Below are 24,958 nucleotides of genomic sequence, written 5' to 3'. Positions count from 1 at the left end.
CCCTCCCCAAGTTATTTACGTAACCATATAGTGAGTAAACTACAATGGCTAATGCAGAACTCTGGTCGTCGCCTGTGGTGCAGGCCCTCTTTATTCCTTCACCTCCTGCTCCGCTCTCGCCGAAGATCGTATGATGATAGGATCTAACAACTCGGATCAACCAGCTATCGGCTAATCTCAACGTCATAGCTGGTAAGTACTATTCAACTCGTCAAGGTACTTAGAAGCCTCTGCCTATTGCCGATACGAGTCCTCCACCTGCTCATTGCTCAATGACGATTTCAATGGTTGTCGCGAGCTTGTACAAACCCAAGAAGGTAATCCCTATTCTGACCACTTGCACTCGATCGCCCATAGGCGTGAGCCCGACTACTGGAACTCCAGGTGAGCTTATCTGAGATATTCTATGCGCGGCTGACCGGGTTTGCCTCAGGTATTGGATTGAGAGATTCTCTCATGAGCACTTGCCGGAGATATACTCGCCTGGCGGCACCATTACTCAGGCCAAGCAGGAAATGGAAAGGTTTGTAGATGCTGTACAAATTGTCGAGACTTCCGGAAAGGGGGTCCTGAACCATGAGAAGACGCAGTGGGAGGAAATGACGATGCTCGCGAGAATCCTGATTCACTTGGAATAAGAACTTTGGCTTTGAAATCGAGACTTGTGATTGTGCGCAGAAGCATCACTGGTACTGAGGATTATAGTTTGCCAGCACTCGCCGAAACTGTAATCCTGTAATATCTATTCATGAACCATTGCCAGGCTCTGAAAGATGAGGCTGATATTGCGTGAAAGGCCACCCACAGCCTGAGGTTCAGGATTATCTATATCGCGTTCTCAAAGAGTACGTTGGGTATGTCATATTTGGTTCGGGAACATCCTGTATGCTAGTCCTGCTCCCGACCACCGATGATGCTAATAATCTTCTCATAGACTGTGAAGACGATACCTCCACTCGCCTGGAGAAATAAAGTTTAAATGACTTCAACGTTGCATAATGAAACAAAACGCACAACTAATCTGGCCAGTCGCGGCGTTGTACCAGTCCAAAACCGGAAGATACCCTCCTCAGTCAAGATCCTATATCCACAGTGGAAAGAGTTACGGTACTGCTGGCGCGCTGATAGTGACTGCATCCGCGTCTTAATCACGCTGTAATTATGAAAACGATGAGCTCTTATCAGCGCACACAAGGGTAGTGCTCACTCTAGCGGTTGTGTCGCATAGACTGTCACCAGACCAGCTACTGCACCAATGCCAAACGTGATCCCTGGAGGTAACTGCCGGCCTGGTCGCGTAGTTCCCTGAACGAACTGTTTGAGAGTCGTGTATGTCGTAAAACGAACTGCAGAGTTGGCTCCTTGACGCATCATCTAGGATTCACTATTGAGAAATCCGTATATTGTATATGCGTCGGAAACACTCACGACAGGAAAGAGCCCTCGATATATGCCGAGTATGCCTTCCTGTTGAATTATAGACATCGTTCCATGAACAAGACCGCGATATTGCGGGTTGGGACGTTTGGCGTCATCGATCATTTTAGTTCTGAAATAAGGGACAAAAATAAAATTAGCATAACAAAGCTAAGATATGCATAGGCATACTTGATAGTCTCTGAAGGGGTAACAGCGATGATGGCCTCTGTCATACCAGCGCCGAGACCAGCTGTTTTCACCATCAGATAAATGCAGTCCAGACATATAGCCCACATACCAAGTAAACTTCTAGGTGCACTGACATTGCCCTTAAAATATACTCAGCCAATCCCTTCCTCCTAGTGTCCGACAAAGATTACCTCTGCGTCTGCGAGCATACTCTTGAAGTGGTCATAGCTCACGAATCGAACACCAGCCTTGACTGAATTGCCTATCACGAGTGCCGAACAACCCGAATACAGACCCGCTACACCTTTTTCGCGTACAGTCGAGCGGATGATAGTCAAGGGTGACTCTCGCTGATCAAAAGAAGCAACACACCAGTCAGTTTTCATAACGGAAAAAAATAACCGCCCACCTGCCCACCAAACTGTGTCCGGGTCTTTACGAACTCGGTGGGGTATGTCACGAATCTATCTTCTGAAGATGAGCAATGAGCAATAGGAATCACTTCACTTACGCCTCTATCGCTCCAGCAGTCGTACCCGCGATGAGAGAGTGGACGGGCTTCTCCTTCTTAGAGTTCATTTTATGGGAATTGAAGGTTCGGACCAAGGGAGGGAACCCAGTTACGATTGATCAAGAATGGTATACACTGTACTTCGGTTCGACTTCGGTTTCCACTGGACACTGGCACAGTCTTAGGCGAACACGCATCAGCATTGAGGTTGCCCCGGCTATTGATAATTTTCTCATCAGCCAGGCACCTTGCCGGCGGCCGCGGAGTTGAAAAAGTCTCAATTGAAGGGTCTCCGTTCGATCAGGTTCGAACTTCGAAGTACCAGAAGTTCAATAGTTAAGAGTCATACTTAAGTTGACTGGCGAGAATTTTATACAACATTAAACAGTTCGGTATCTTATAAAGCTCGAGGTCAATCTAACAGAAGACACTGGTTTCATGCCTCGTTAATTAGTAGTATTAGATATCTATTGATAAACAGCCAAAGACTACGGCGCCGGCCCCTGCCACTGGAAGGAAAGGCTGTCTTCGCTCTATCGAGGTCTGAGGCTGACTACAGGAAACTAGGCACTAGCACAGAACGCGCATGCGAAGCTAGTTGTTTGCGGCAACAATGAATGAGCAGAACAGGCCCAATCACCGCAGACCACCGCCCCAACCCCCAGATGCTCTCAACAGACACACCCGTCCTCGCTAATGCCGGGACCATTAGCAAAGACACCGCAACTCCAAATGATATGAAATCGAACCAGTAAATAGTGTATGTATTGTCTACTATAGGGCTCCGCCCCACCGGACAATAAACAAGAATACAAAAAAAAATGCCACTACTATCAAACCAAACCACATATCCTACTAGTATCGTAACGACTATTGCCGAGAGAGACTATCAGTCAAACCCCTCAACTCTTCCATTTCATCGGATATTGTCTTTGCAAAAGAAACATCTATCATGCCAGCGCGGCGCAGGCTGTCCTCTGTCGGATGTTCCACGTCGTTCAGGAATTCATTGACAGGGGCTGAATGACAACCCAGCCACAAGAGTTGCAGTGCACCTGTACTTGGGATGACAGCTTGATTATCACTGGATGCATCAAATGCTCTTGTCATGCATAGAGCCAACGTTATCATGATCACCGATGCAGATATCGCAAACAATAGCTAGTGACTCGTCGATAAACTGCCATAGCGTAGATATCGTCACGAACTCACAGGAAGAACGTTAATCTATGGCATAGATCAGCGATGAAGAGAAGTGCAGTGCAGTTCACACTGACATTGAGACGCAGAAAAATAATCTGCTTGTTAACATAGGCTGTCCCACTCCCAAATTGAAGTCCTCCATTAGATGTGCCAATTTGGTTCGCTAAGCATGTGACGTGATGAATAGGGTGCTTGTGAAAATCACAGCCTTATACGACCACTTACCTGTCCAAATGAATTGTGCAGTCATATTCGCAATGACAGTCTCTAGCCTATCTGGGCTTAACGTGAAAGTGGATAGGGGATAACCATGGGATCGATATACGGAGTACTCGGCGGAAAGATTTAAGCCTATCGATGACATAATATACCTAGAAATCAAATCTTAGGTGAGGGTTTGTAGCATGGCAATGAAGGAAAGGTTTTAACTCATCCGTGGTTGAGAGAACGCTAGGGGGATATCCAACGAGAATTCCAGTTGCAGTGTAAAATTCATACAAGCCACTGACTGGACTGCGCAAAGCATAAGAAATCTTGTGTAAACAGTGGATCATTGGATTTTCGTAAACCACAAGCATGAACACACACCATTGTTTGCCAGTCATCGCCATCATGTGTCCACTGGCTCGACTGCGTAATGTCCCACTGCATTGATGGTTGCGACACGGAGATGGGAGTCAACAGACTGTTGGTTTGCATGTCAAGCACAACTTCTGCAGTCACAGCCGAAAGCAAGCATTGCACAAAATAGACTTCAACAACATGTTGATCAACAATGGAAAGGTTCGCTGCAAATTTTTTGTTGACACAGCGGATTTACAAAGAAGCACGACTCACCAGAAGTAGGAAGTTCCCATGTTACCGGCACGGCAACCTCTCGTTGTACGGAAGGCTCAATGTCCAATAACGTTGAAATCATAAGGATGACACCAGGGATAAAAGACTCAGGAGAGCTGATCTATTGTAAAACAATTGTCGGTCAGATTCCACGGCGCCTGCGAATTGTCTTGAAGAATGTTTACATTGTAATAAGCACCTGAAAGAATCGTATAGTTAACGGGCAGCATTTGTACTTGGTCTGACCCTGTAAACATTCCTAAATAACGATGAAACCTCCAAATGAGCTATGATAACATACAGGGGTAGCTTGCGCCCATGAAAAGCAAAATTTCTTGTGCGATTAAGGAAGTTGCATTGATCATGCCATCACCCACAGAGTATGTAATATTGGGAAGTAATTTGCAAGATGAGCTTATCGTCGTTGCGCTCACAGTTGCGTTTCCTGCCATAGAGTTTGTTTGTGGGATGTCGTAGATTGTATTGTTGGATAACCCTACAGAGACCAGCCCGGGCAATTGACCAACAACTAGCAATGATGCGCTGATGGGTGCCGAATTCAAATTATTAGTAACATTCATCCAATCATTTGGCCATCCTCGTTTTGTTGGCACCGAAGTTGCCATGGAAGTATTGAATGTTTGAAATTGCAGCAGAGTGGAAGAGGTGATATGCAGCACGGAAATGCTTGCAAGGTAGGCAGTCACGGCAGAAATCGCCCACCATGAAGTAGGGATTTCAATTTGTCGCCAAATACTACTGAGTGCAGAGCCAAGGCCCGCCCATGCACCACATATATCGTGAATGGCAGTCAATTTCTGACGGCGTGCTAGCATTCTTGACATCGCAAGCCGTTGGGTGAGGAATAGTAGAATAGCCATATATATCTAGATGAAGTCCTTTGATTGGTATACCTATTGGCAGGTGAAGGAGGTCACGTACCGTGTAAAATGCTTGCAGTGAAGCACTCAGTACCACAGGCCAAAAATCGGTGTTCATTTGTGTGAATGGGAGGGTCACGCGATGTTCCCAACGAAAGATATAACAGATAACAAGGGCCACATGTATCACGACCAGTATGGCATGCAACATGTAACATGTGCCAGTGAAGAATGATCCTGGAGGAGATATAGCTGTTGGCATGCAACACCAATTGACGTGACAATCACATACCGAACCAAGTCATTGGCGACTGAATAGAAGGATGGTTGGCTGAGCATGAACGAACAGGTCGACGCCTATATATCTATTATCAGTGAATCAGTGAGTCTGTGGTACATATTAATGTAACCATGGCTATTGTAATCAAGCATGATCTTGTTATCGCACTGCAACACTATAGATACATCAAGATTCAATATCGTACCGGAAAGCCAGAACACCGTGCTTCATTTCCAACGCTTCTACTTCTCATAACCGATTCCATTGGACTCCGAACTCCGTCCCCTGCACGAGCATTGGCTCCTACTAATCATTCGCCGAAGCCTGCCTCAGTCGCCACTGTGCCCCATACCGTCATGTCTAAAAAGCGCCCATCTGCGGAGCTTCTGGTTGATAGCGATAGCCTACTGACCGACGCGGAATCCGAAGTTGCCCCTTCTCCAGCAAAACGTCCAAAACAAGGCAAGCACTTACCTTGCTATCTGAGAAGCGCATCCCATCAGCCAAATGCGAGAAGTGTAACGCACGCGAGGAAACCGTCCACCACTTCCTACTTAGTACTGGTCTGCCAAGCCTTCGTCAGACAATGCAACGTGCTTAGACAGGAAGTCGGAACACGCAACAGCAACCTCAGATACCTGTTGAACGATGGCAAGGGAATGAGAGCCACCCTGAAGTACATTGCACGTACTACGAAACTAATGGAACAATCATTCGGAGACGTCACCCCACCAAAGGAAAAAGAATACAAGAAGAAGAGACTCACCCACCCACTATTATCCATAGCCCTAACATACGTAGTTGTCTGGAGTTGTCTCCACTCGAACTCCATGAACTGACACGCATGACGTCATTCTCTCCAGCGGTCTGGATATGCGGCATATAAGACAAAGTTGAACTCCTCTGTCAAAGTCAACAATCGCTGCCGAATTATAGCCAACCACGCAATCAAAATCTATACATCAGTTCTAGTTAACAGTCAACATGTCTGGCTTACAAAACAATCCCAACAACGCTGCATTGAACACTTCTCGCCCGCAGCATCAGCTTCAGGACTCTTCTCAGCCGCTACCAGGTTCCGGGTCGCGTGACGCCGTACAGACTCAGGACTACTCCCCCGCGAATATTGAACGTATGTCTTCCTCTGTGATTCATGGCAAGAATACATCTACGGAGTCGGATGATGCCGACTCCACTCGTGCCACCATGGGCATACCGTCTGCCGGGCGCACAGGTCCAGACTCGTGTGAGAGTGAGAGCGAGAGCGCTCGTAGTAACACTGCCTCTACTAATGAGCGCCCGCTCGGCGCTCAGCCTACGCCAGAAGGTATTAGCCATTTAATCATCGCGATAGCCAGCTCCTGAAATGTGCTTGCAGGTGGAGTCTCAATTGGTGGGCAGCCCAACCTATCCGAGGGCCATGCTGGATTCGGTGACAAGGTCATCGGAAAAACGCAAAAGGCAGGTCTTGTGCCTTTTACGTGCTGTCGACAATGAGCTGATTTCCTTTATAGGTCATCGGCAAGTATACCAAAAATGAGGAACTGCATGAGAAAGGGGAGCTGAGAGAGACAGGTGGGAAAGCGGCTGTCTTGGAGAACACGCGAGCAGCTCATGATTAAGGAAAGGGTAACCATTGCATGACGCGTAGAACTGGACACTATCCTGGATATGTACGATCAAATTGTAGTATAATAGAGTCGCAACCAACACCAATTTGCGTAATCAAGTCACTGAGTCCGAAGTCAACACTAGCTAGTTGGTCTACAGCCGAACAACCAAATTCTCATACATGCATTTGATACAAAACTACAGATGCAAGTAACAACAGCCAGAAGTGAAATAAAGTTAGTGCAGCTGATCGCTGCGCTCACGCGAATAGATAATGTCAGCACCTGCTGTAAAATCCCAACAACCACTACTGCTGTTGTCCCTCAAGCTTCTTCTTGCCTGAAGCAGCTGTCAAACTCTTGTGGATGAATGGTAATACGCCTCCTCCGGCGATTGTGGCGCGAACAAGGATATCGAGTTCTTCATCCCCTCGAATGGCAAGTTGCAAATGCCGGGGTGTTATACGTTTGACGCGCAAGTCCTTTGATGCATTTCCTGGTAACGGGTGTAAGAACAAGCATCTTCACTCCGGACTGAGATACTTACCAGCAAGTTCAAGTACTTCAGCAGTGAGATACTCTAATATTGCGCTGGTATACACAGCAGCCTTTGCTCCAATACGCACATTGTGCTGCGTGCGCTGTTTCAAGTAACGGTGGATACGACCAACGGGGAACTAAAAGGAGGATAGAGAAAAAGGGGCTATATCAGAAAATCGATCAACGAAAGATACACTCAGGACGGACCTGGAGGCCAGCTTTCTGACTGCGAGTCTGTATCGTTCTTGGTGTTGTGGTAGCACCGGATCCTGCAACTCCTCCTCCTGCTTGAGTAACGCCAGACTTCGACTTCCCTCCGGTAGATTTGGGTGCCATGGGTGATAGAGTGTGATGTTTGACTCAAGAAAGGTCTTATATACACTACGGGTAGTCAACCAGGATTACGGCAGGGCTGCAACGAAAGATTGACAACTTACCGAAAAGTACAACCACGTTGGTGTAGCACGGAGAATTTGAGGGGTGTGATCACTTGGACTATTTGAGGTGAAAAACGAGTAAGCAGTGATCAGCAAATGTGAGAAATGGAGTCAACAAGGACGCGAAGAGTGTTATGATGGCAGTAAGAGGTAGAGTCGCGTCTTTGTTTAGGGTAGGCAGTTCGGTGTTGTTGAACGAGAACGTGAATTCTATTTTTGGCCTGGTTGACGCGTGTAGTCACGTGACAGGAGCCCACGATGAGGAGCCGCTGAGTGAAAGTCGGCTCGAACAACTTGTGACTTGGAGTCTGCATAGCAGCTTCGTCACTTTGTGCATCACAGGTAAGAATTAACATCTAGCTGGTATGATCGCTAATCTGTACTATCTATCTAGCTCGATAAGGATCTCGTGATGAGTTCCAGCACTCCATACTTGGACGCATTGTCCCAACACTTTCCAGCAGAATGTTCGTCCATCATAAACTCCCTGAGTTCCGAGCAGGCCCGTTCTACTGTGGACACGCTACTTGCATTTGCATCTGGCGGTGATTGTCCCACAGACATGTCGGCCCTCGGCCAACTAGGGTGGGCGAGAGATCAACCTGCCGCCATCAGGGCGATTCAAGACCTAGCTGCACAGAAAGGCACAAAACGCGGGCGAGCAGCCAGCACTGATGAAGAAGGCGTTGTGTCAAATTCCAAGCGTCAAAAAACTACTGATGTACTTGAGGACGATCGGCCCATTTATACACTGCCTTCGATATCTACGACCTCGCCTGTTCGAAAAAAAGTTGACATCACGATTCATGAGAAAACGATACGCTTTTCAAATCCTTCATCTCGTGCGGTGGAAGCTTCGATACCTCTTTATAGTATTTCACGGGCATTCCTGGTACCAACACGCGGAAAAGCAAAGCAGCACTGGACAGTCGTCATGCTATCCAGCGACGTACCTGAAAAGGGTAAGGCCACAACTTCTAACCCACACCAAATAATATTTGGACTTGACGCTATAAGCGCTTCTAAATTCGATGTTACCTCCTACTCTGACCCCTCCACTCCATCCACATCAACGGTTGCGAAAGGAGAAGAGACGCTCTTCGTCCTGCGCGAGTTTCTGACACATCTTCCTATTTCTCTTCTCGAGGCCTCAGCAACTGTATTTCGCAGCGCGTGTGCCACTCCTAAATCTGGACACTGCGCAGCGGGTATCGATGCCTATTTTGCCGCCAAACCTGGAACTCTATGGTTTTTCGATTCAGGAATTCTCTGGGGGGAAAGCAAACCATGCGAGTTCTGGGCCGTTGGTGATCTCATCCCAAAAGATGGTATTCGCTTGATCAGTGCCACGGGTCGCACGTGTTCAGTCATTCTAGGGAGAAAGGCATCGTCGTCTACTGAAGATCACAACGGCGGAGGAGATAAAGAGGATGCAGAGGGAGACATTATTGAGACAGAGTTTTCCATGGTCGACGGCAGAGAGCAGGACCCCATCAATGCGTGGGCGAGGCAGCGGAAACACCTGTTCGGTAAAGGTTCTGCTCCACCTCCCTCCAAAGCCACAAGTGGTAAGAAGGCAATGACTGAGGAGGAACCATCTGTTGGCGGCAACACTGCTACCAATGGTCCCGCATGGGATGATTCAGACTCGGACGATGACGACTATGAGATTGCATCATCGGAAGACATTGATAATAGCAGCTCATCAGATTCAGAAGCGAGCGATGTCGGGAGTGGTAGCCAACCTGATGACGGTTCGGAAGAGGAAGACAACCATGGAAGTGATGTCAACGGCGGCGAAGAGAGTGGTGAGGAATCTGAGGAAGAGCTCCAAGAAGCACATCATCCTCTCTTGCGACCGGGCGCTATGCCTAAGATGTCTAAGGCGACCATCAATGCAGTCGTAGACATGGTAAATGAGGATTTAATGGGGGGCAGCGAGGAAGAAGACGAGCTCGATGATTCATAGCTAGAATGCACACATTAATTTACTTCAGTATCAGTGCGATACGCATTGTAGCAATTCGTGACACATGATGCATGACTTATCATCTACGTTGTCTCGAGTCGACTCTTGAAGGTAAATAAGCAGCGCATCCTATTTATGACTTCATGCGTTGGCCAAACCGACAAAGTATTGGTGTAACATGTATGATTTAACTCTAGTAATTTGCGCGCGCACTATATTGGATACAATTGGGCCCCCAACATACTACACGATGATAAACCGACTAAGAAATATCGCAAGATCTCGAGAGGAAGAGGAGAGTTATGAAGAATTGAGTGAGACAACAGAAGATACGGATAAAACACAGAACGAAAATGTCAGTTGACCGTCTGCATTCTGAATGGGTATACAACAAACCCAGACCATGAAACGAGCACGCCATCCGGCAACTCTTATAGTGATATGCGGACTGGCAGTGGTAGTGGCAGTGGGAGGTGGTAGCTGTGACAATGATCGGGTGTTCCGCGTTGCTCCACTGTGTTGCTGGGTAGCATGAGTCTTGGGACGTTGAAATGAACTGGTAGTTGGCTTCTTCTTTCTTGCGCGATAGTTTCTCTGCACGAAAAGTGGTCGGTAATAAATAAGAACAAAGAACCCTGGAGGAGTACCTTTCAACTTTGGAGCTGGTCGCGGTGTACCATCAACCTGAGGGAGCCGTTGTCAGCGCCATTTGTATTGAAACGTATATAAGCTTACAATATCTGATAGAAGGCCAGCTTTGTTGAGGATGGCAGAAACATCCCATATGTGAATTTGGCCGTAGAGCCAGTTAGTGACAAGGAACTTGCCATCTGCTGAAAAAATAGCAGAGGTCACGTCATATTCATGGTAGTGTTGTTAATTCGATAGGTTGATCGATTTCGAGGTTCCATAATCGCACTATATATCTTGCCCAGGAGTGATTTACCTGCGACGATGCGTTCATCGGGAGAGAGTGAGATGGTATCGACTGGCCCAGGCCTAGGATCATTGACAGTAGTATTCGTGAACATGGCTGTGCTGAATTTCTTGCCCCGCCGGCGATCATCCCAGTGAAAACCCACTGCTCTGAGAATGGCTGAGCCAGACACCCTGGAGTGTTTGAAACGAGCAATTCGCCTATGTTAGCATTCAGATTTTCAGCCTCGATAACCCGCCCGTGGTAATCATCCCATCTGGCGAGTAGCAAACTGCGGAGGTGTCGATCCCTGCGTCGATTGGTCCAAGAATAGTTTCAGACAAAGCCTACAGGATCTTCATGTATTCTGAATAATCGGAGACTTGTGTTTTGTGTCGTGTTGAGTAAATGAGGATGTGCCTGTGATCAACATGTATTTGTAGCGCGACTGTCGTATTACAGGCGTCGACATCGCCTCCGGGAAACGCCAAATTCAAACACAGCCGGAGAGCAAACAACTTGGGTGAAAATCGGCAACGCCGAACCTTGGCCGAACCCTAGTCAAAAGATTCTACAGGTAACTGAACTGAGGTAAGCCCGTTGGTGCAAAGTTGAAACCAGTCTAGTATGGCCGCCCAGAACAACCTCTACAATCGCAGGGAACACAGATGTCACATGCGGCCTGTGTGTTTTTCTCCTTGATAGTTTCTCTTCCGCGTCTCATTTTTACAGAGGAACTATCATGCGAGACCCAAACAGAAGCCGATACCCTCAAACCCTCCCGAAATGACTCATATCAGCCGGTTCTTTCGATGGATTCGGGGCCGCGGTAGCCAGAGCCGGTGACATTAAGGAAGACAGAATTCGGCGGATTTCGTGCATCATTTTGACAATCCTATGGTTCTCCTGCTGTGCTTATCTATGTTTTTCCAATCGCCAAGTGCGCTATCTAGCTATTTTCGTTGAGTCAAATCCTGGTCGTCTCTCCGACCTTGGTTCTCAACGTTACTACGTGAGTTTTTCTTTTGCTTCGTTTCTCTACCGGCCAACTTGCAATCTTACTATCCTGGCGACATTTTCCGTGTCTTCGTCTAATCAATCAACTTGAACTGTAGATATGTTATTGTTGAGAAATGCTTCATTTTCTCTCCGACCCAAGTGCGTGCTCAGCATCCTGCACAAGTTCTTCATCGTCCCAGAGCAAAATCGTAAAATTACCTGCTATCTGGTCACATCTTCCTAGCCTCCGCCCGTAATATGCGATGACGCCAGAAGAGTCAATGGCCACGAAGAATTTTTTATAGATGAAACAGCAAAATACGAATCAAAAAAGTGTCGCTTCACTAATGGTGACCGTCTGCGTTCTGAATAGGCATACAGCAAAACCAGCCCACGAAACGAGCGCGCCATCCAGTACAGGTGATATGAGGACGCGAGGGTGTTCCTGATGCCTCAGCGGCGGTACCAGTGACGGCGGAATGCGTCGATGCAGTGGGTAGCTGTGATGATTGCGTGGCATGGATTTTGGGAGGTCGAGACGAGCTGGCAGTTGGCTTCTTTCTAGCGTGATAATTTCTCTGCGTGAAAACGAGTCAGCGATAGAGGAGAATCGTGAAACTGAAAACAACGCACAGGCTTTCCCGCTGTGTAAGGGACCTCGACCTCTCGCAGCTCCATGTCCGATCCATCTCGTCTACGTAGTATACCAGATACTAAGTTCCGAGTCCAGCTGAGAGGGTGGGACCGAGGTCGAGTATGGTGTCCAGTTTCCCCGTGTGACTTTGAGCGACGCCAGAAGGAGGGAAAGCGACTGAGGGTGCGTTGGCGTGGTACAGGAATGGAGTGACCATGTGGCCCATGGGATTGGGATAGACGAATGCGCAACTGAGAACATACGAGTCAAAACATTGAATAATAGATGGAGATCACGTACATTAGCCTCTCGCAGTGCATCGTCAAAAAACCCTGGAGGTATTCGAGGAGCACCTTTCAACTTTGGAGCTGTGCCGGGAAGGCCAGCTTCTTTAAGGATGGCAGAAACATCCCACATATATATGTGACTGTCCTGGCAGCTAGTGATGAGGAATTTTCCATCTGGAGAAGATGTCGCAATGGTCACCCATGAAGTGGTGTTCCGATGGGTTGATTGGTTTCGACATTCCATAGTTGCATTGTCCTGTTGACGTGTGATGTGGTTGCAATAAAGAAGCGCCCATCGGGTAGCAGGGTAAGCGACGAAGATTTTGCGCACGTCAAGAACAGCCCAAGTGGCTGTGTCAAATTTCATCATCTGGAATTCCGGACTCTGAATCGACCGCCCGCGCCTGCAGGTGGTAAGTGTTTTTCCATTCGAGGTCCATGCCAGGCACCCCTCGAATGTTTTGAGCAATTTGCCTGTGTTGCCATTCCAGATTTCCAGGGCCGTTGTGGCAATCATTTTTCCATCCGGCGAGTAGTAAACCATGTGCGACCGGCTATTGGCTATCTTGATTGGTCCAAGGATCTCTTGACATCCCACACTTTGAATGTTTGACCTACGGATAGGCCCACCACTCGCCCTCCATCTGAACTCCAGCACATATCATATTTGCCCCTCGTCAATGTTTTGATAACCTTGCCCGTGTCGATGCTCCACAACTTCACTGCGAAATCATCCATACTCTCGCATAACAATGTCTTGCCGTCCGGCGACAATGCGGCTATGTTAGAAAATTTGTCTGCCCATTCCTCGACCTGTGTGCCCGTCTCCAGGTCCCAAATTTGAAGTGGCCTGCCCCATGAATGGGTGATGATCCGCTGTCCACCGGGCAGGTGCAGGATCTTGCCGATGCGGTCCTTTACTTTGAACTTTCGGTAAGGCATTGTCGCTGAATTCTCGTGCTTCGCAGGAGCTGGATGCGACATTATTTTGCTTTCGGGATTCACTTGATGGGTACGTCATAATTCCAGCTCTCGCCATATGAATCCATCACTTACTCTGAATTTAGATGTACTTGACTTGTGCACAGAAAGATGAATCCGGAACGAAAGCTGCAACGGAGTGGGTGTTTTGTTCAATCGAGATTCAAATCAGAAGGGAGGTCGTCGTTAAAGTCTTCTACTGGTGCGTCTTCCTCGTTTTATCCCCGTGTCCGCTCTACAGCATCTGCACTGCTGTGCAGATTAAGCGTCCAATGCTGATTTTGGACCAGATACCCGCTTCCTTCATCTGCATTGCCCTCGACATCGCGACCATACTATCTCCCTAGTCTGCATCACTGTGTTTCTCCGCCGGTTCAATGCGGATGGTTCTACCGTCTCCGCATCCATCCTCTCGCACCACATTTCCGTTGAACAAAACGAAAGCTGCGACGGAGTGGGTGTTTCGTTCGATGGAGATTTTCAAGTCAGGAGGGAGGTCTTATTTAGAGGTGTCTTCCTTGCTTAACCCTGGCGTTCGCTTCACAGCGGGCTGTGCAGTTTAAGCGCCCACAACATCACAGTCCTACTATCCCGCAAACCTGCATCCCTAGTATGTTTCTCCACCCGTCAAGTGCGATTCTGTGATTGTCATATCTATTTTTTCTCTGTATTCCCGTTGAGAGTCCAACTGGCTCCTTTCTTCGACCTTGGTTCTCAACCTCCTATATGAGCATTTCTGCTGCTTCGTCTCCCTGCCAACTTGCAATCTCACTGTCCTGATGACATTTTCAGAATCTTTGTCTAATCATTCATTTCATGTCTCTTCCACATTCACGCGCCCACACTCGGAGGAACATATCAAGCAGAGGCGAGGACGCTGAGAAGACTGAGCAGCTGACGAATCTTTTCTACGGCGCTTGTCACGTCCATTAAACCCTTACTTTGTAATTTCAAGATTGAGTTCAAACTTGAAATTACAAAGTTGGTGAACTTTGGGGTTCGGTGGTACGGATACAGCAGGTTCGTCATGGACGCCATTAAGCTGCTGCTGGAATGCAGGCCCCAGTCAAGGTGACGTCGTTGAATAACCTCTAGTATGACAAATAGTAGTGAGGATGCCTATTTCTTTAGTTTTTCATCGCTGCCAGGATCTTGCAAAGTATGTCTCAAGAGACGGTGGGATAGGGCACGTCCACAGGAATTTTGCCCCTGGACATGTCATCGGATGGTAGCATGCTCCCCCAGCAGGTTGACATTGGCGATAGAAGCGGAATCTTGCCTTTTATGTAGCGTTATGACCATGACTGGAGCATTCGTCAGAATGGAGAGCTCCCATTGGCGAAAGTCTTGACAGAGTCATGTTCTACCCCTGACACATTCTTCGTGCATATCGTCGTCCCAACACCTGGTCAAAGCTAGATTTCGCTTCCCTAATGAAACTACAATGCGCGATTTGACAGGTGATCACAACTCGTCATTGTTATGTATTTGACAGAATTGCCGCAGCTGTGTAACCAATGGCAATCGCAAAGCCAGCAGTTCATCAGGCCGAAACATCGGAAATCAAACTAGTTGCGGAACTGTCTTTAGTTTGTCGCCAGAAATTACTGACGATCGCTTTGCAATCTGCCTTGTGATCGTATGTAAACCGAGGCTTTGTTCTTGATAGTCCTGTGAATACAGTAATTGAATTGAATTGAGGTATAATACTGCTTGCCCGCATCAGCGCAATGATCTACACAGCACGTTACGAATTGATGTATAGCCCGATGATAAAAATGTAAGCGCGAAGTGCTGAATAGCGCAGAGGGCGACCTACCTCGACAGCAGGTCTGCGTTTCCGTTTTTCCAATTGCACAGCGAGCGTGCTTATCTTTTTTCAGCTCCGCAAGTAAATGAGTGGGGTAAATTTTAAAATTTGTTGATCGACATGAGCGTAGCCGTGTGCGTTCCCATGGGTCCTACATTCAAATCAAGTTGTGATGTGGAACGTCGTAATATTTCTGCTGGCAGTGGGCAAGAGACTGCAAGAGACTAGCTCAGCTTCTCACGTAATGACCGGACGCCCAAACCATGATGCTGGCTAAAACGCTAAACGTTATTCTTTCACGAGTATAAGAGCGAGTCATCTTCGCCCCAAAGAAATTGAGTACCTCATACCACCTGGCACAAACAATGCGCTTCTCTTTCCTCACCGTTATTGCTGCGCTGACAGCATCTATAATGTCTGTCGGTGCGTCACGGTGTCAGCAAGATGGCGAGAGTTGCAGCAACACCATGGGCTGCTGCAATGAAGAGAGTGTCTGCGTTCTCATTGTGAGTAGTAGTAGTTTGCGTTTTCGAATTTTCACCTGATGGCACATCCTTTGCGCCTTGTAATATCAGCCGACTGGCGCTCAAATCTGCTATAATCCTGGCGATGAGCCCCTCAGAGGGGGGCGGTAAATTTGTACATAGTAATACACTGGTGAGTTATGTTTCTGCCTTTCCATTTGTGATCGAATGATGTGCAGTTTCGATCCAGTCACAAGCATGAGAGGCTAAAATAAGGACGATCAACGGTTAGAAAATTATCTTATCATAAGGCTGGCAACGAGTTCCACGGGGAATTATGATAGATACAACATAGGCACCTGCCGGCCGGTGCTGGACAATCGATGTTCCGACAACACAGCATTTCATGTAGTATAGTCAGTAAGCAACCTTTACAACTTGAAGCTAGATAGAGACTCATCGAAAGCGATTGATCGCTCTTCAACAAATTCAAGTTTCAAGTCCTTGGTTCTCAGATGTGACCGACCAATTTGTCCAGGCTTCAACGTTACTGTTTAGAAACGTTTCGACCGTAATTCGTGCTCAACCCAAATCGTAATGTTACCTGCTATCCTGGTCAGACTTTCCTAGCCTCCACCTGTACTATGCGATGACAGCAGAAGAGTCAGTGGCAATGATGAATTAATAGAGCAAAATACAAATGAAACATGGAAGTCAAAGTGTCGCTTCGCTAATGGTGACCGTCTGCATTCTGAATAGGCATGCAGCAAATCCACCCCACGAAACGAACACGCCATCCAGCAACGGTGATATGAGGACGCGAGGGTGTTCCTGATGCCCCAGCAGCACCAGTGACGGCGGAAAGCGTCGAGGCGGTGGTAGTTGGAGGTAGCTGTGATGATGATGCGTTAGGTTTGTGCGTGGGATGGATTTTGGGAGGTCGAGACGAGCTAGCAGTTGGCTTCTTTCTAGCGTGATAATTTCTCTGCGCGAAAACGAGTCAGCAATAAAGGACAAACGTGAAAAAACGCACAGGCTTTCCCGCTGTGTAAGGAACATCGACCTCTCACAACTCGATATCCGACCCATCTCGCCTGCGTAGCATACCAGATACTAGGTTTCGAGTCCAGTTGAGAGAGTGGGATAGAGGTCGAGTATGGTGCTCAGTTCCCCCGTGTGAATTTGAGCGACGCCAGAAGGAGGGAAATGGATTGAGGGTGCGTTGACGTGATGTTGGAGTGGAGTGGTTATGTGGCCCATGGGATTGGGATAGACGAATGCGCAACTGAAAATATACGAGTCAAAACATTGAATAATAGATGGAGATCACGTACATTAGCCTCTCGCAGTGCATTGTCAAAGAACCCTGGAGGTATTCGAGGGGCACCTGGAGCTGGTCGCGGTGTAACATCGACCTGAGGAAGCGGTTGTCAGCGTCATTTTGAATGGAATGTATGTAAGATTACTACAAGGCCAGCTTCTTTAAGGATAGCAGAAACATGCCATATGTAAATGTGGTGGTCACAGCCAGTGAAGAGGAACTTTCCATCTGCAGAAAAGGTCGCAGTGTTCACGCGCACGGCTGCTTCATGGTGAAGTGTTCCGATTGGTTGATTGGTTTCGATATTCCATAGTTGCAGTGTCCCGCTGAAGTATGGTGCGGTTGCAAAGAAGCACCCATCCGGAGATGGTAAAATGTGATCGGTGAAGGAATCGACCAAGCTTTCGCGCACGTCAAGAACAGTCCAAGTGGCTGTGTCGAATTTCATAATCTGGAATGCGCCCCAGGTCGTAAGTGTTTTTCCATTCGACGTCCATGCCAGGCACCAAAAATCACCCTCGAATGTTTTGAGCAATTTGCCTGTGTTGCCATCCCAGATTTTCAGCCCATCGAATAAGTCCGTTGCGGCAATCATCTTGCCATCGGGCGAGTAGTGAACCGCGTCCACTAATCCTGCCCTGATTGGTCCAAGGATAGTTTCTCCGCTCTTGACATCCCACACTCTGAATGTCCCAGGACTCCCATCTGCCATGGATCTGCCCAGCACTCGCCCTCCATCTGGACTCCAACACACAAAAACTCTCTCTGTATGCCCCGTCAATGTTTTGATAACCTTGCCCGTGTCGATACTCCACAACTTCACTGCGCCATCCCAACTCCCGCTTGCTAACGTCTTGCCGTCCGGCGATAATGCTATGGAAGAAAATTTGGCCTCCCATTCCTCGACCTGTGTGCCCATCTCTAAGTCCAAGACTCGAAGTGGCCCACCCGATGAACGGACGATGATCCGCTGTCCTCCGGGCAGGTGTAGAATGTCGGTAATGAAGTCTACTTTGATCTTTCTGTAAGGCATTATCGCTAAATTCTCGTGCTTCACAGAAGCTGCATGCGACATGATTTTAGTCCTGGAATTCACTGAATTGATTTCAGCTCTTACTACCATCAAATACCATATGAATCCATCACTTACTCTGAATCTAGATATACTTGACTTATGTACAGAAAGATGAATCCGGTGTTTCGCTTGATGGAGATTCAAGCGACTCAGAAGGGAGGTCGTCGTCAAAGTCTTCTACTGGCGCGTCTTCCTCGTTTGATTTTTGTGTTCGCTCCACAGCATCAGCACTGGCTATGCAGATTAGGCGCCCAACGCTATAATTTCGGATCGAATACCCGCTTCCTCTATCTGCATTGCCATGGACATCGCGACCATACTATCCCCTCAGCCTGCATCCCTGTGTTTCTCCACCTGTCTAATGTGTATGATTCTGTAGTTTCCGCGTCTGTCTCCCCGCGCCACATGAGAGTCCAACTGGATACATCATGATGTTCTTCTCCCCGGCCTCTGTTCTAAATGTCCAACCTGAGTTTTTCACTTTCTTTGTCGTCTTATCAGCTAATTCGCAATTTGGCCATTCTGGTACCAACTTCCTAGTCTTCATCCGGTCAGTCATTTCCCTTCTTTTCCATATTTATGTCTACGTACTGAACAAACAAAATGAATAGTCTTCCTCGATCACCGCGAAGACCTTGTCTACCAGTTAAACATCTATAGCTTCGTCTGCTGGAACGTCGTCATCATGCTTTTTGCTAAGGATGCCTCAAGGGAGACGGTGTGAGACGTCGGGATAAGGCAGGGGATGTTGATGGCAGACATTTAGCTCTGGCATTCGACGTAACCTCCGAAGATATCCGAGTCTCTGTGAGGTCTGTGCAGACTCGACACTGGCCAATTACTGGACGTTCTGAGAATCTAAGTACTGCTCGACACCACGCAGTGCAATTTTGGTTAATGTTTCTGCGTCCGCAGAAATTTTGACCCTATGGTAGCATGCTCCCTTAACAGGTCGACATTGGCGATAATAGTGGAACATTGCCTTTGCTGTAGCGTCATGACAATAGTTGCCGCATACGCCAGTACGGGGCGTATTCAGCTCCATCTCAACAGGAGTCCTTTGACAGAGTCGTGTTCTACTCCGCCCCTCCTCCTAGCCGTCCTTCGTGTATAAACCACATATCATCGTCCAGACACCCGGTCCAACACAAATTGCATCTTCACTCTTGAAATGCTTTCCTTTACAGTGTCACTTGACGCTGTTGGTCTTGCCGATGCTTATAACATGCCAGCGCAACAACGCAGCGATAAGTGGCTTCCCTTGTCACAATACTTCTCCTTCCGTATTTTATGCAAGAACGGCGGTTTCAACCTTGACGAATCAACTGCTCGATGTTTCAGCGATCGTCGCCTCTCACAATGAGGTTGTCCCTGGTGGAAACGTTCGCGTGTCATAAACCAAGCACTCGATAGGTGAGCATTAGATTTTTCCGTTTTCAGGTACTTTGCTGTAAGGAGTTCCACATCTGTTTCATTGGAGCACTCTTGTATGCAGCCACACCTCTCTGTTCTATTGTTCACGTGATATGGCGTATTGTCTTGGTTCTGTTTTGCGCTTGGTCCACAAAGTTATAACCACTATTCTTCCACTGGTGCTCAGACCTCTACGCTCCTACCTTCCACGTCCTACCACTGTCCTTGTCTTATATAAAAGCCACCATGGTGTATTCTCACTCACTCATCGTCTCACCGCTGAAAATTTCCAGGAGTTTTCATATCAAAGTCCTCCTCTTCTCACCATATACTGTCTACTCGAATCATGGAACAAGTGTGCTCACTGTCCAAGTGCTCTGAAGTCGTCACAATCCAAGAGGTATGCTTTTCCTGTTCTGTACTTGTCTCGATTCATGTTTCTTTGTGTTTAGGGTCAAAAAGTACCCATGTTCAACGACAAGCCCATTTGCGAAAAGTGCGACCGCTTCTTCCATGTTAGTAGTTTCTCTCTCGCTCTGTGGATAGTATGCTGACTTAAGCCTTCATCTCCAGGCGCCCCTCCCTGTTTTTACTAAGAAACCAGAATATGCAAAGGTTGACAGATCCCATTCTCTCTGTCGATATCGTGCTGATTTATGCCATCCACAGCGGCAGCTGTACAAAGAATCAGAGGCTTACAAGAAAGAAGTGATTCACGACGGACGAGCCCTTCTTGATGTAAGCCGTCCATCACTCTCGTGCACTCTCTCCTCAATATGATTGTTCAGTATCCGGCGCATCTGCCGTTCCCCGAGCCAGGCTACGGGGTCAGACGCATACAAGTGCCTGACGGGGAAGGTGGTATGCGGTACAAGTACATCACCCGCCGCGTGATCACAAGAAGTGACGATATACCTAGCAAGCTCGTGAAGCGTATCAATGGGCGGCCCTTTGTTGATAACTAAGAGACGCAATCGGCTGCTGAGGGTCTGAACTGACTTTGCTGTTTAACGTCTATTTATGTGTGTACACCATTGTGTAACTTCATGTCTGATCAAAGTCGATTATGCACTGCAAGCTTTTGCGTATATAATTGTCCAGTGGACCATGCTCTACATTTGTCAACCTCAAGTATAGTTTGCCTGACATAGGCAGAACACTGGAGAGTAAAATAAATGAGTATGAACGAGGCAGGCTTACACCATCACACTGCGCTCTGTCGAGCTGAGTGCAAACATTGTGAGTTGTCGTGGAGCGTGACGATCGGAGAAGAGATGCAACTACACCCTGCCGTCGCGTAAGCCCACACGCATCTGCATGTCATTGCTTGTATATTCCGAGATGGAGCGCTGGAATAAGTGCTGAAACAGCGCAACAAAGACCAAAGCAGCACCTTGTACATATAATTTATCAATCTGCACGCATTCCACCTATGTAAACAGACTTGAGCATCACCTTGAGGTCGTCGTAGGGTCGGGCGAGAAGTATAATCATTCTGCGCAGCCCCGGCCACGATAAGAGCATAACCCAAGGCGGCACGAGTTCGTAGGATCAACACAACACCCGAGTCTTGGATTCTGATACCTAACACATGCACATACTGTAACACAATGAAAAGTAAGCATGTCCCATAAAGCATACTACAGTACTTGTACAGGAAAATAAACAGCACTTTTTCGAAAGAAAAATGGTATCGAAAGAAGCAGGAAAGATGGTACAACGACAGAGCGCAGGAGGGCCGTCGAGAACTAGATAAGCCTAAAAAACACAAGAACCACGTACTTTCTACCCTAATGTTGATCGTTTGTATGTTCAATAGACGCACAACCAATCCAAAGCAAGAAACGAATCCAGTGTCCAGCTTGAATCACGGTGATATTGTGTCGCGACGTCGTTTCAGTCGCCAATGTGGTAGTGGCCACTACGGGAAGTGCTTCAGATGTCGTGGCAATGGCAGGTGTTCCCTGCGATGAGGATGGTATGCTCTGGGTTGCTGCGCTAGGTTGCTGTGTGGTATGAGGATTGAGAGGTCGAGATGAGCTAGCAGATGGCTTCTTTCTTGCGTGATAGTTCCTCTGAGTGGAAATGAGTCAGGGATAGAGAATAATAGAAAAGGGAAAAATGTACGGGCTGGCCACTTGTGTACGGAACATCGACTACAGGTATCTCTCGCAACTCGATGTCCGTTTCACTTCGTTTGTGCAACATGCCAGAGACGAAGTGTTGAGCCCAATTAAGAGGATGGGGTCGAGAGATGGTGTTGCGCTCAGTTGCCCCATGCGAATCAGGGCGGCGCCATAAGGAGGTTAGGCGACCAAGAAGAAATTTGGGTGTTGATAGGGGTTGACGATCACGTCGACCTTGCGATGCGAGCCTGCGTGATGTCTCGAACTAACGTTTGTGTCAAGCGGGACTGTATTATTATGGATGAAAATCACATACAGCTTGGGAATCATCAAAAAATCCCCTGGGTATCCGAGCACCTTTGATTGGCGGGCGTCGTTGTCGGGTAGCATCGGCCTAGGATGTAGATGTTCAAAGCAAAGACATTCTAGAAAATGTACAACATACATCTAATAAAGGCTTTTTGGTGGTATTCTGTGGTGAAAGAATCAGTGTGAGGCTTTTGGTGAGACATGATGCAACATACATCCTAAGAGTATGAGAAAACTCGTCGTCAATGTGGTGTTATTGGTTAAGAAATGTTGTTCAAGCTCACGTTATCTGACAGAAGGTCTTCGAGGCCAGCTTCTCTGAGGATAGCGGAGACATCCCATGTGTATATGTGCGACTTCCGCAGGCCAGTGTCCGGCAGCCAGTGGCAGCCAGTCATGAGTAACTTTCCATCTGCAGAAAAGGCCGCGCATCTCACATGGGCTTCGTGGTGGAGAGGTGGTCCGATGGGCTGATTGTTTGCGAAGTTCCATAGTTGCGCTGTCTTGTTGCTTGATACACTTGCGAGGACCCGTCCATTCGGAGATAGTGCAATGTCATTAACACTATTTGCAAATTCATTTTGAAACGATTTGTGTTCCAGAACAGCAATTTCAGTCCAGGTGGGGACATCAAATTTCCTGATCATAGAGACGTATCCGCCGGCGAAAATTGCATCCGAGGTCCATGTCAGGCACCATACTCCTCCGTAAACGTCGAGTGTTGTGAGCAATTTGCCTGTGTTGGCATCCCAGATTTTCAGCCCATAGTTATCCCCGCCTGTTGCAATCATATCGCCATCGGGTGAGTAATCGCAAACCGTCCATACCCAGTCGTTCTCTTTCTTTTTCATTTTTGGTGCGAGTATCAATATTGTCTCGCTGCTCTCGACGTCCCACACTCGGAATGTTTCATCTTCAGATCCACTCACCACTCGCCCTCCGTCTGGACTCCAGCACACAGAGAATACTCGATTTGTATGTCCTGTGAATCTTTTGACGACCTTGCCCGTGTCGATGTCCCAAAATCTCACTCCACCATCCTCACTCCCACTTGCTACGATCTTGCAATCTGGCGACAATGCTATGGAGAGCGCTTCCCCATCATTTTCGTCCTTCCAGGCCTCCCCGACCTGCGTTCCACTTTCCAAGTCCCAGATTCGAATTGAGCCATCAAGCGAACAGCTGATGATCCGCTGTCCACCAGGCACGTGTAAGATATCCTGGATAACATGGGTGTGTCCTTCTATCATTTGGTGAGGCTCTGTTATTTTCATTTCAGGTGCAGGGGAAGACATGATTTCTGCTTGGAGACTTCACATAATGCGCAGGGGATAATGTCAGTTCCTAGCTACACAAATGGTGTCACTTACTTACCTGTGCTTCACTTGCGCTAGTATATGAAAGCTGCGATCGAGTGGACGTTTTCTTCACTGCACGGTCTAGTCAGATGGGAGGTCGTTATCGGAGTCACAGGTGCGTCTTCCATGCTGTATTCTTGTGTTTGCTTCACAGCTTTGAACATGGGCTGTGCAGATCAAGCGCTCAAGGTCGATTTTCTAAAAATATCTGCACATTCTTCATTTCTGTTGACCTTAATCGTTGCATCTGGTGGTTTGCTATCGTACGAGTCCACATCCCTTCTCCGGTTCAATGTAGGCCTTGGTCTCTGTTCCCTCACGATGCACGTTGCTCAAGGTCGCACGAGATTTTTGTTATGGCGGCCGAGATCTCATGTAGGGTCTCCTCCATCTTTACACAGACCGTCCTTGTTGTCAGTCTACCTTTTCACTATTATATATATATCTAATTTCTGTCCTTTCAGAGAATCACTCGACATTTCGTTGTAGTCTAGGGACCCCCTGTGTCTCGGTCGCATCTCGAATGCCTTGGTGTGTGTTTGAGTCTAAGAAAATACTCATGCTTGCATCGGTGCGTGGTCATGATACTCATACTGCAGCCCATCCGGGTAAGGAGAATCTCCGTATGGCTCAGCTCGTCAATGTTATAGCGCTACAGAAATACTCGATTTTATAAGCACCGTCTTGTCCCAACTTTGTATATGATGTGAAGAGGAAGATCATCATTAAATATGTACAATATGAACTCAGTAACTGGATGCTGATGCATGAATATAAGTCCCGTATATACGACATGCTGATGAACTAACGAAGAAATACTATACAATACTAACATGAGAATATTGGCTGATTATTGCAAGTGCGAATGAAACACCGAAGCAAAGTGCTTCCCTAAGGTTGATTGATTGTATACTCAACAGACGCGCAAGTAGCCCAGAGCATAAAACGAATCCCCCATCCGGCCTGTCTGATGGTGACGTTAGGACGCGATATCGTTCCTGTTATCCTCGGGGCAGCAGTGACAGCGGAAAGTGTCGAAGTGGCAGTGGGAGGTGGCGTCTGAGACGATGAAGGTGTGTTCTGTGTTGCTGCGCCAGTCTGTTGTTGCATGGTATGAGGATTTGGAGGGTGAGACGGGCCAGGAGGTGGCTTCTTTCTCGCATGATAGTTTTTCTGCGGGAAAAAAGTTGGTAATAAAAACGAACGATAAAGATAAAACGCATACAGGCTGGGCAGCTGTGTATGGAACCTCGACTGTATCTGATCCATCTCGTCTGCGTAGCATGCCAGAGACCATGTTTCGAGCCCAGCTGAGAGGGTGAGATCGAGGCTGGGTCTCACGTTCGGTTTCCATGTGGGACTTGTCGTTGCGCCATAAAGAGGAAAAAC

The 24,958-nt window shown here is 47.6% G+C and overlaps 9 protein-coding genes across 9 annotated transcripts; 4 read left to right on the top strand and 5 right to left on the bottom strand.

The window, feature by feature from the left end:
* Window positions 1-44: 44 nt before the first annotated feature.
* On the top strand, window positions 45-638 carry HD556DRAFT_1441162 (uncharacterized protein; the record flags this gene model as incomplete). Its single annotated transcript, XM_041306248.1, has 4 exons — window positions 45-128; window positions 165-192; window positions 225-384; window positions 434-638. 4 exons carry the CDS (start codon window positions 45-47, stop codon window positions 636-638), a joined length of 477 nt encoding a protein of 158 aa, XP_041162257.1.
* A 250-nt stretch (window positions 639-888) lies between these two features.
* HD556DRAFT_1441161 (mitochondrial carrier domain-containing protein) lies at window positions 889-2,187 on the bottom strand (the record flags this gene model as incomplete). The annotated part of the gene is made up of 9 exons (XM_041306247.1): window positions 889-960; window positions 1,015-1,153; window positions 1,208-1,374; window positions 1,429-1,549; window positions 1,609-1,669; window positions 1,718-1,748; window positions 1,800-1,958; window positions 2,018-2,072; window positions 2,120-2,187. The coding sequence occupies 9 exons, from the start codon at window positions 2,185-2,187 to the stop codon at window positions 889-891; spliced, it is 873 nt and encodes a 290-aa protein (XP_041162256.1).
* Window positions 2,188-2,989: 802 nt separating this feature from the next.
* HD556DRAFT_1441160 (uncharacterized protein) lies at window positions 2,990-5,004 on the bottom strand (the record flags this gene model as incomplete). The annotated part of the gene is made up of 9 exons (XM_041306246.1): window positions 2,990-3,280; window positions 3,332-3,346; window positions 3,397-3,485; window positions 3,548-3,693; window positions 3,752-3,855; window positions 3,911-4,110; window positions 4,160-4,280; window positions 4,345-4,406; window positions 4,461-5,004. The coding sequence occupies 9 exons, from the start codon at window positions 5,002-5,004 to the stop codon at window positions 2,990-2,992; spliced, it is 1,572 nt and encodes a 523-aa protein (XP_041162255.1).
* A 1,300-nt stretch (window positions 5,005-6,304) lies between these two features.
* On the top strand, window positions 6,305-6,942 carry HD556DRAFT_1431181 (uncharacterized protein; the record flags this gene model as incomplete). Its single annotated transcript, XM_041304985.1, has 3 exons — window positions 6,305-6,647; window positions 6,699-6,781; window positions 6,835-6,942. The coding sequence occupies 3 exons, from the start codon at window positions 6,305-6,307 to the stop codon at window positions 6,940-6,942; spliced, it is 534 nt and encodes a 177-aa protein (XP_041162254.1).
* A 314-nt stretch (window positions 6,943-7,256) lies between these two features.
* Window positions 7,257-7,797, bottom strand: HD556DRAFT_1203360 (histone-fold-containing protein; the record flags this gene model as incomplete). Its single annotated transcript, XM_041296416.1, has 3 exons — window positions 7,257-7,426; window positions 7,478-7,607; window positions 7,678-7,797. Coding segments are annotated over 3 exons (420 nt in total), but the record flags the coding sequence as incomplete, so codon positions are not given.
* A 7-nt stretch (window positions 7,798-7,804) lies between these two features.
* HD556DRAFT_1431179 (uncharacterized protein) lies at window positions 7,805-9,876 on the top strand (the record flags this gene model as incomplete). The annotated part of the gene is made up of 2 exons (XM_041304984.1): window positions 7,805-7,818; window positions 8,331-9,876. 2 exons carry the CDS (start codon window positions 7,805-7,807, stop codon window positions 9,874-9,876), a joined length of 1,560 nt encoding a protein of 519 aa, XP_041162252.1.
* A 300-nt stretch (window positions 9,877-10,176) lies between these two features.
* HD556DRAFT_1441156 (uncharacterized protein) lies at window positions 10,177-10,907 on the bottom strand (the record flags this gene model as incomplete). The annotated part of the gene is made up of 3 exons (XM_041306245.1): window positions 10,177-10,560; window positions 10,612-10,709; window positions 10,823-10,907. The coding sequence occupies 3 exons, from the start codon at window positions 10,905-10,907 to the stop codon at window positions 10,177-10,179; spliced, it is 567 nt and encodes a 188-aa protein (XP_041162251.1).
* Window positions 10,908-11,870: 963 nt separating this feature from the next.
* Window positions 11,871-13,118, bottom strand: HD556DRAFT_264414 (uncharacterized protein). The gene is made up of 4 exons (XM_041310066.1): window positions 12,912-13,118; window positions 12,726-12,852; window positions 12,429-12,676; window positions 11,871-12,369 (listed from the first exon to the last, which is right to left on the bottom strand). The coding sequence occupies exons 1-4, from the start codon at window positions 12,962-12,964 to the stop codon at window positions 12,117-12,119; spliced, it is 681 nt and encodes a 226-aa protein (XP_041162250.1). The 5' UTR covers window positions 12,965-13,118; the 3' UTR covers window positions 11,871-12,116.
* Window positions 13,119-20,122: 7,004 nt separating this feature from the next.
* Window positions 20,123-20,741, top strand: HD556DRAFT_1441153 (uncharacterized protein; the record flags this gene model as incomplete). The annotated part of the gene is made up of 5 exons (XM_041306244.1): window positions 20,123-20,176; window positions 20,229-20,291; window positions 20,350-20,391; window positions 20,446-20,514; window positions 20,565-20,741. The coding sequence occupies 5 exons, from the start codon at window positions 20,123-20,125 to the stop codon at window positions 20,739-20,741; spliced, it is 405 nt and encodes a 134-aa protein (XP_041162249.1).
* Window positions 20,742-24,958: the final 4,217 nt, after the last annotated feature.

The sequence above is a fragment of the Suillus plorans genome (assembly GCF_016647745.1).
Source record: "Suillus plorans strain S12 chromosome Unknown HD556scaffold_17, whole genome shotgun sequence".
Classification (NCBI taxonomy): Eukaryota; Fungi; Basidiomycota; class Agaricomycetes; order Boletales; family Suillaceae; genus Suillus; species Suillus plorans.
Note: the sequence above shows the minus strand (reverse complement) of the source record. Positions and strands in the feature narration are given on the sequence as shown.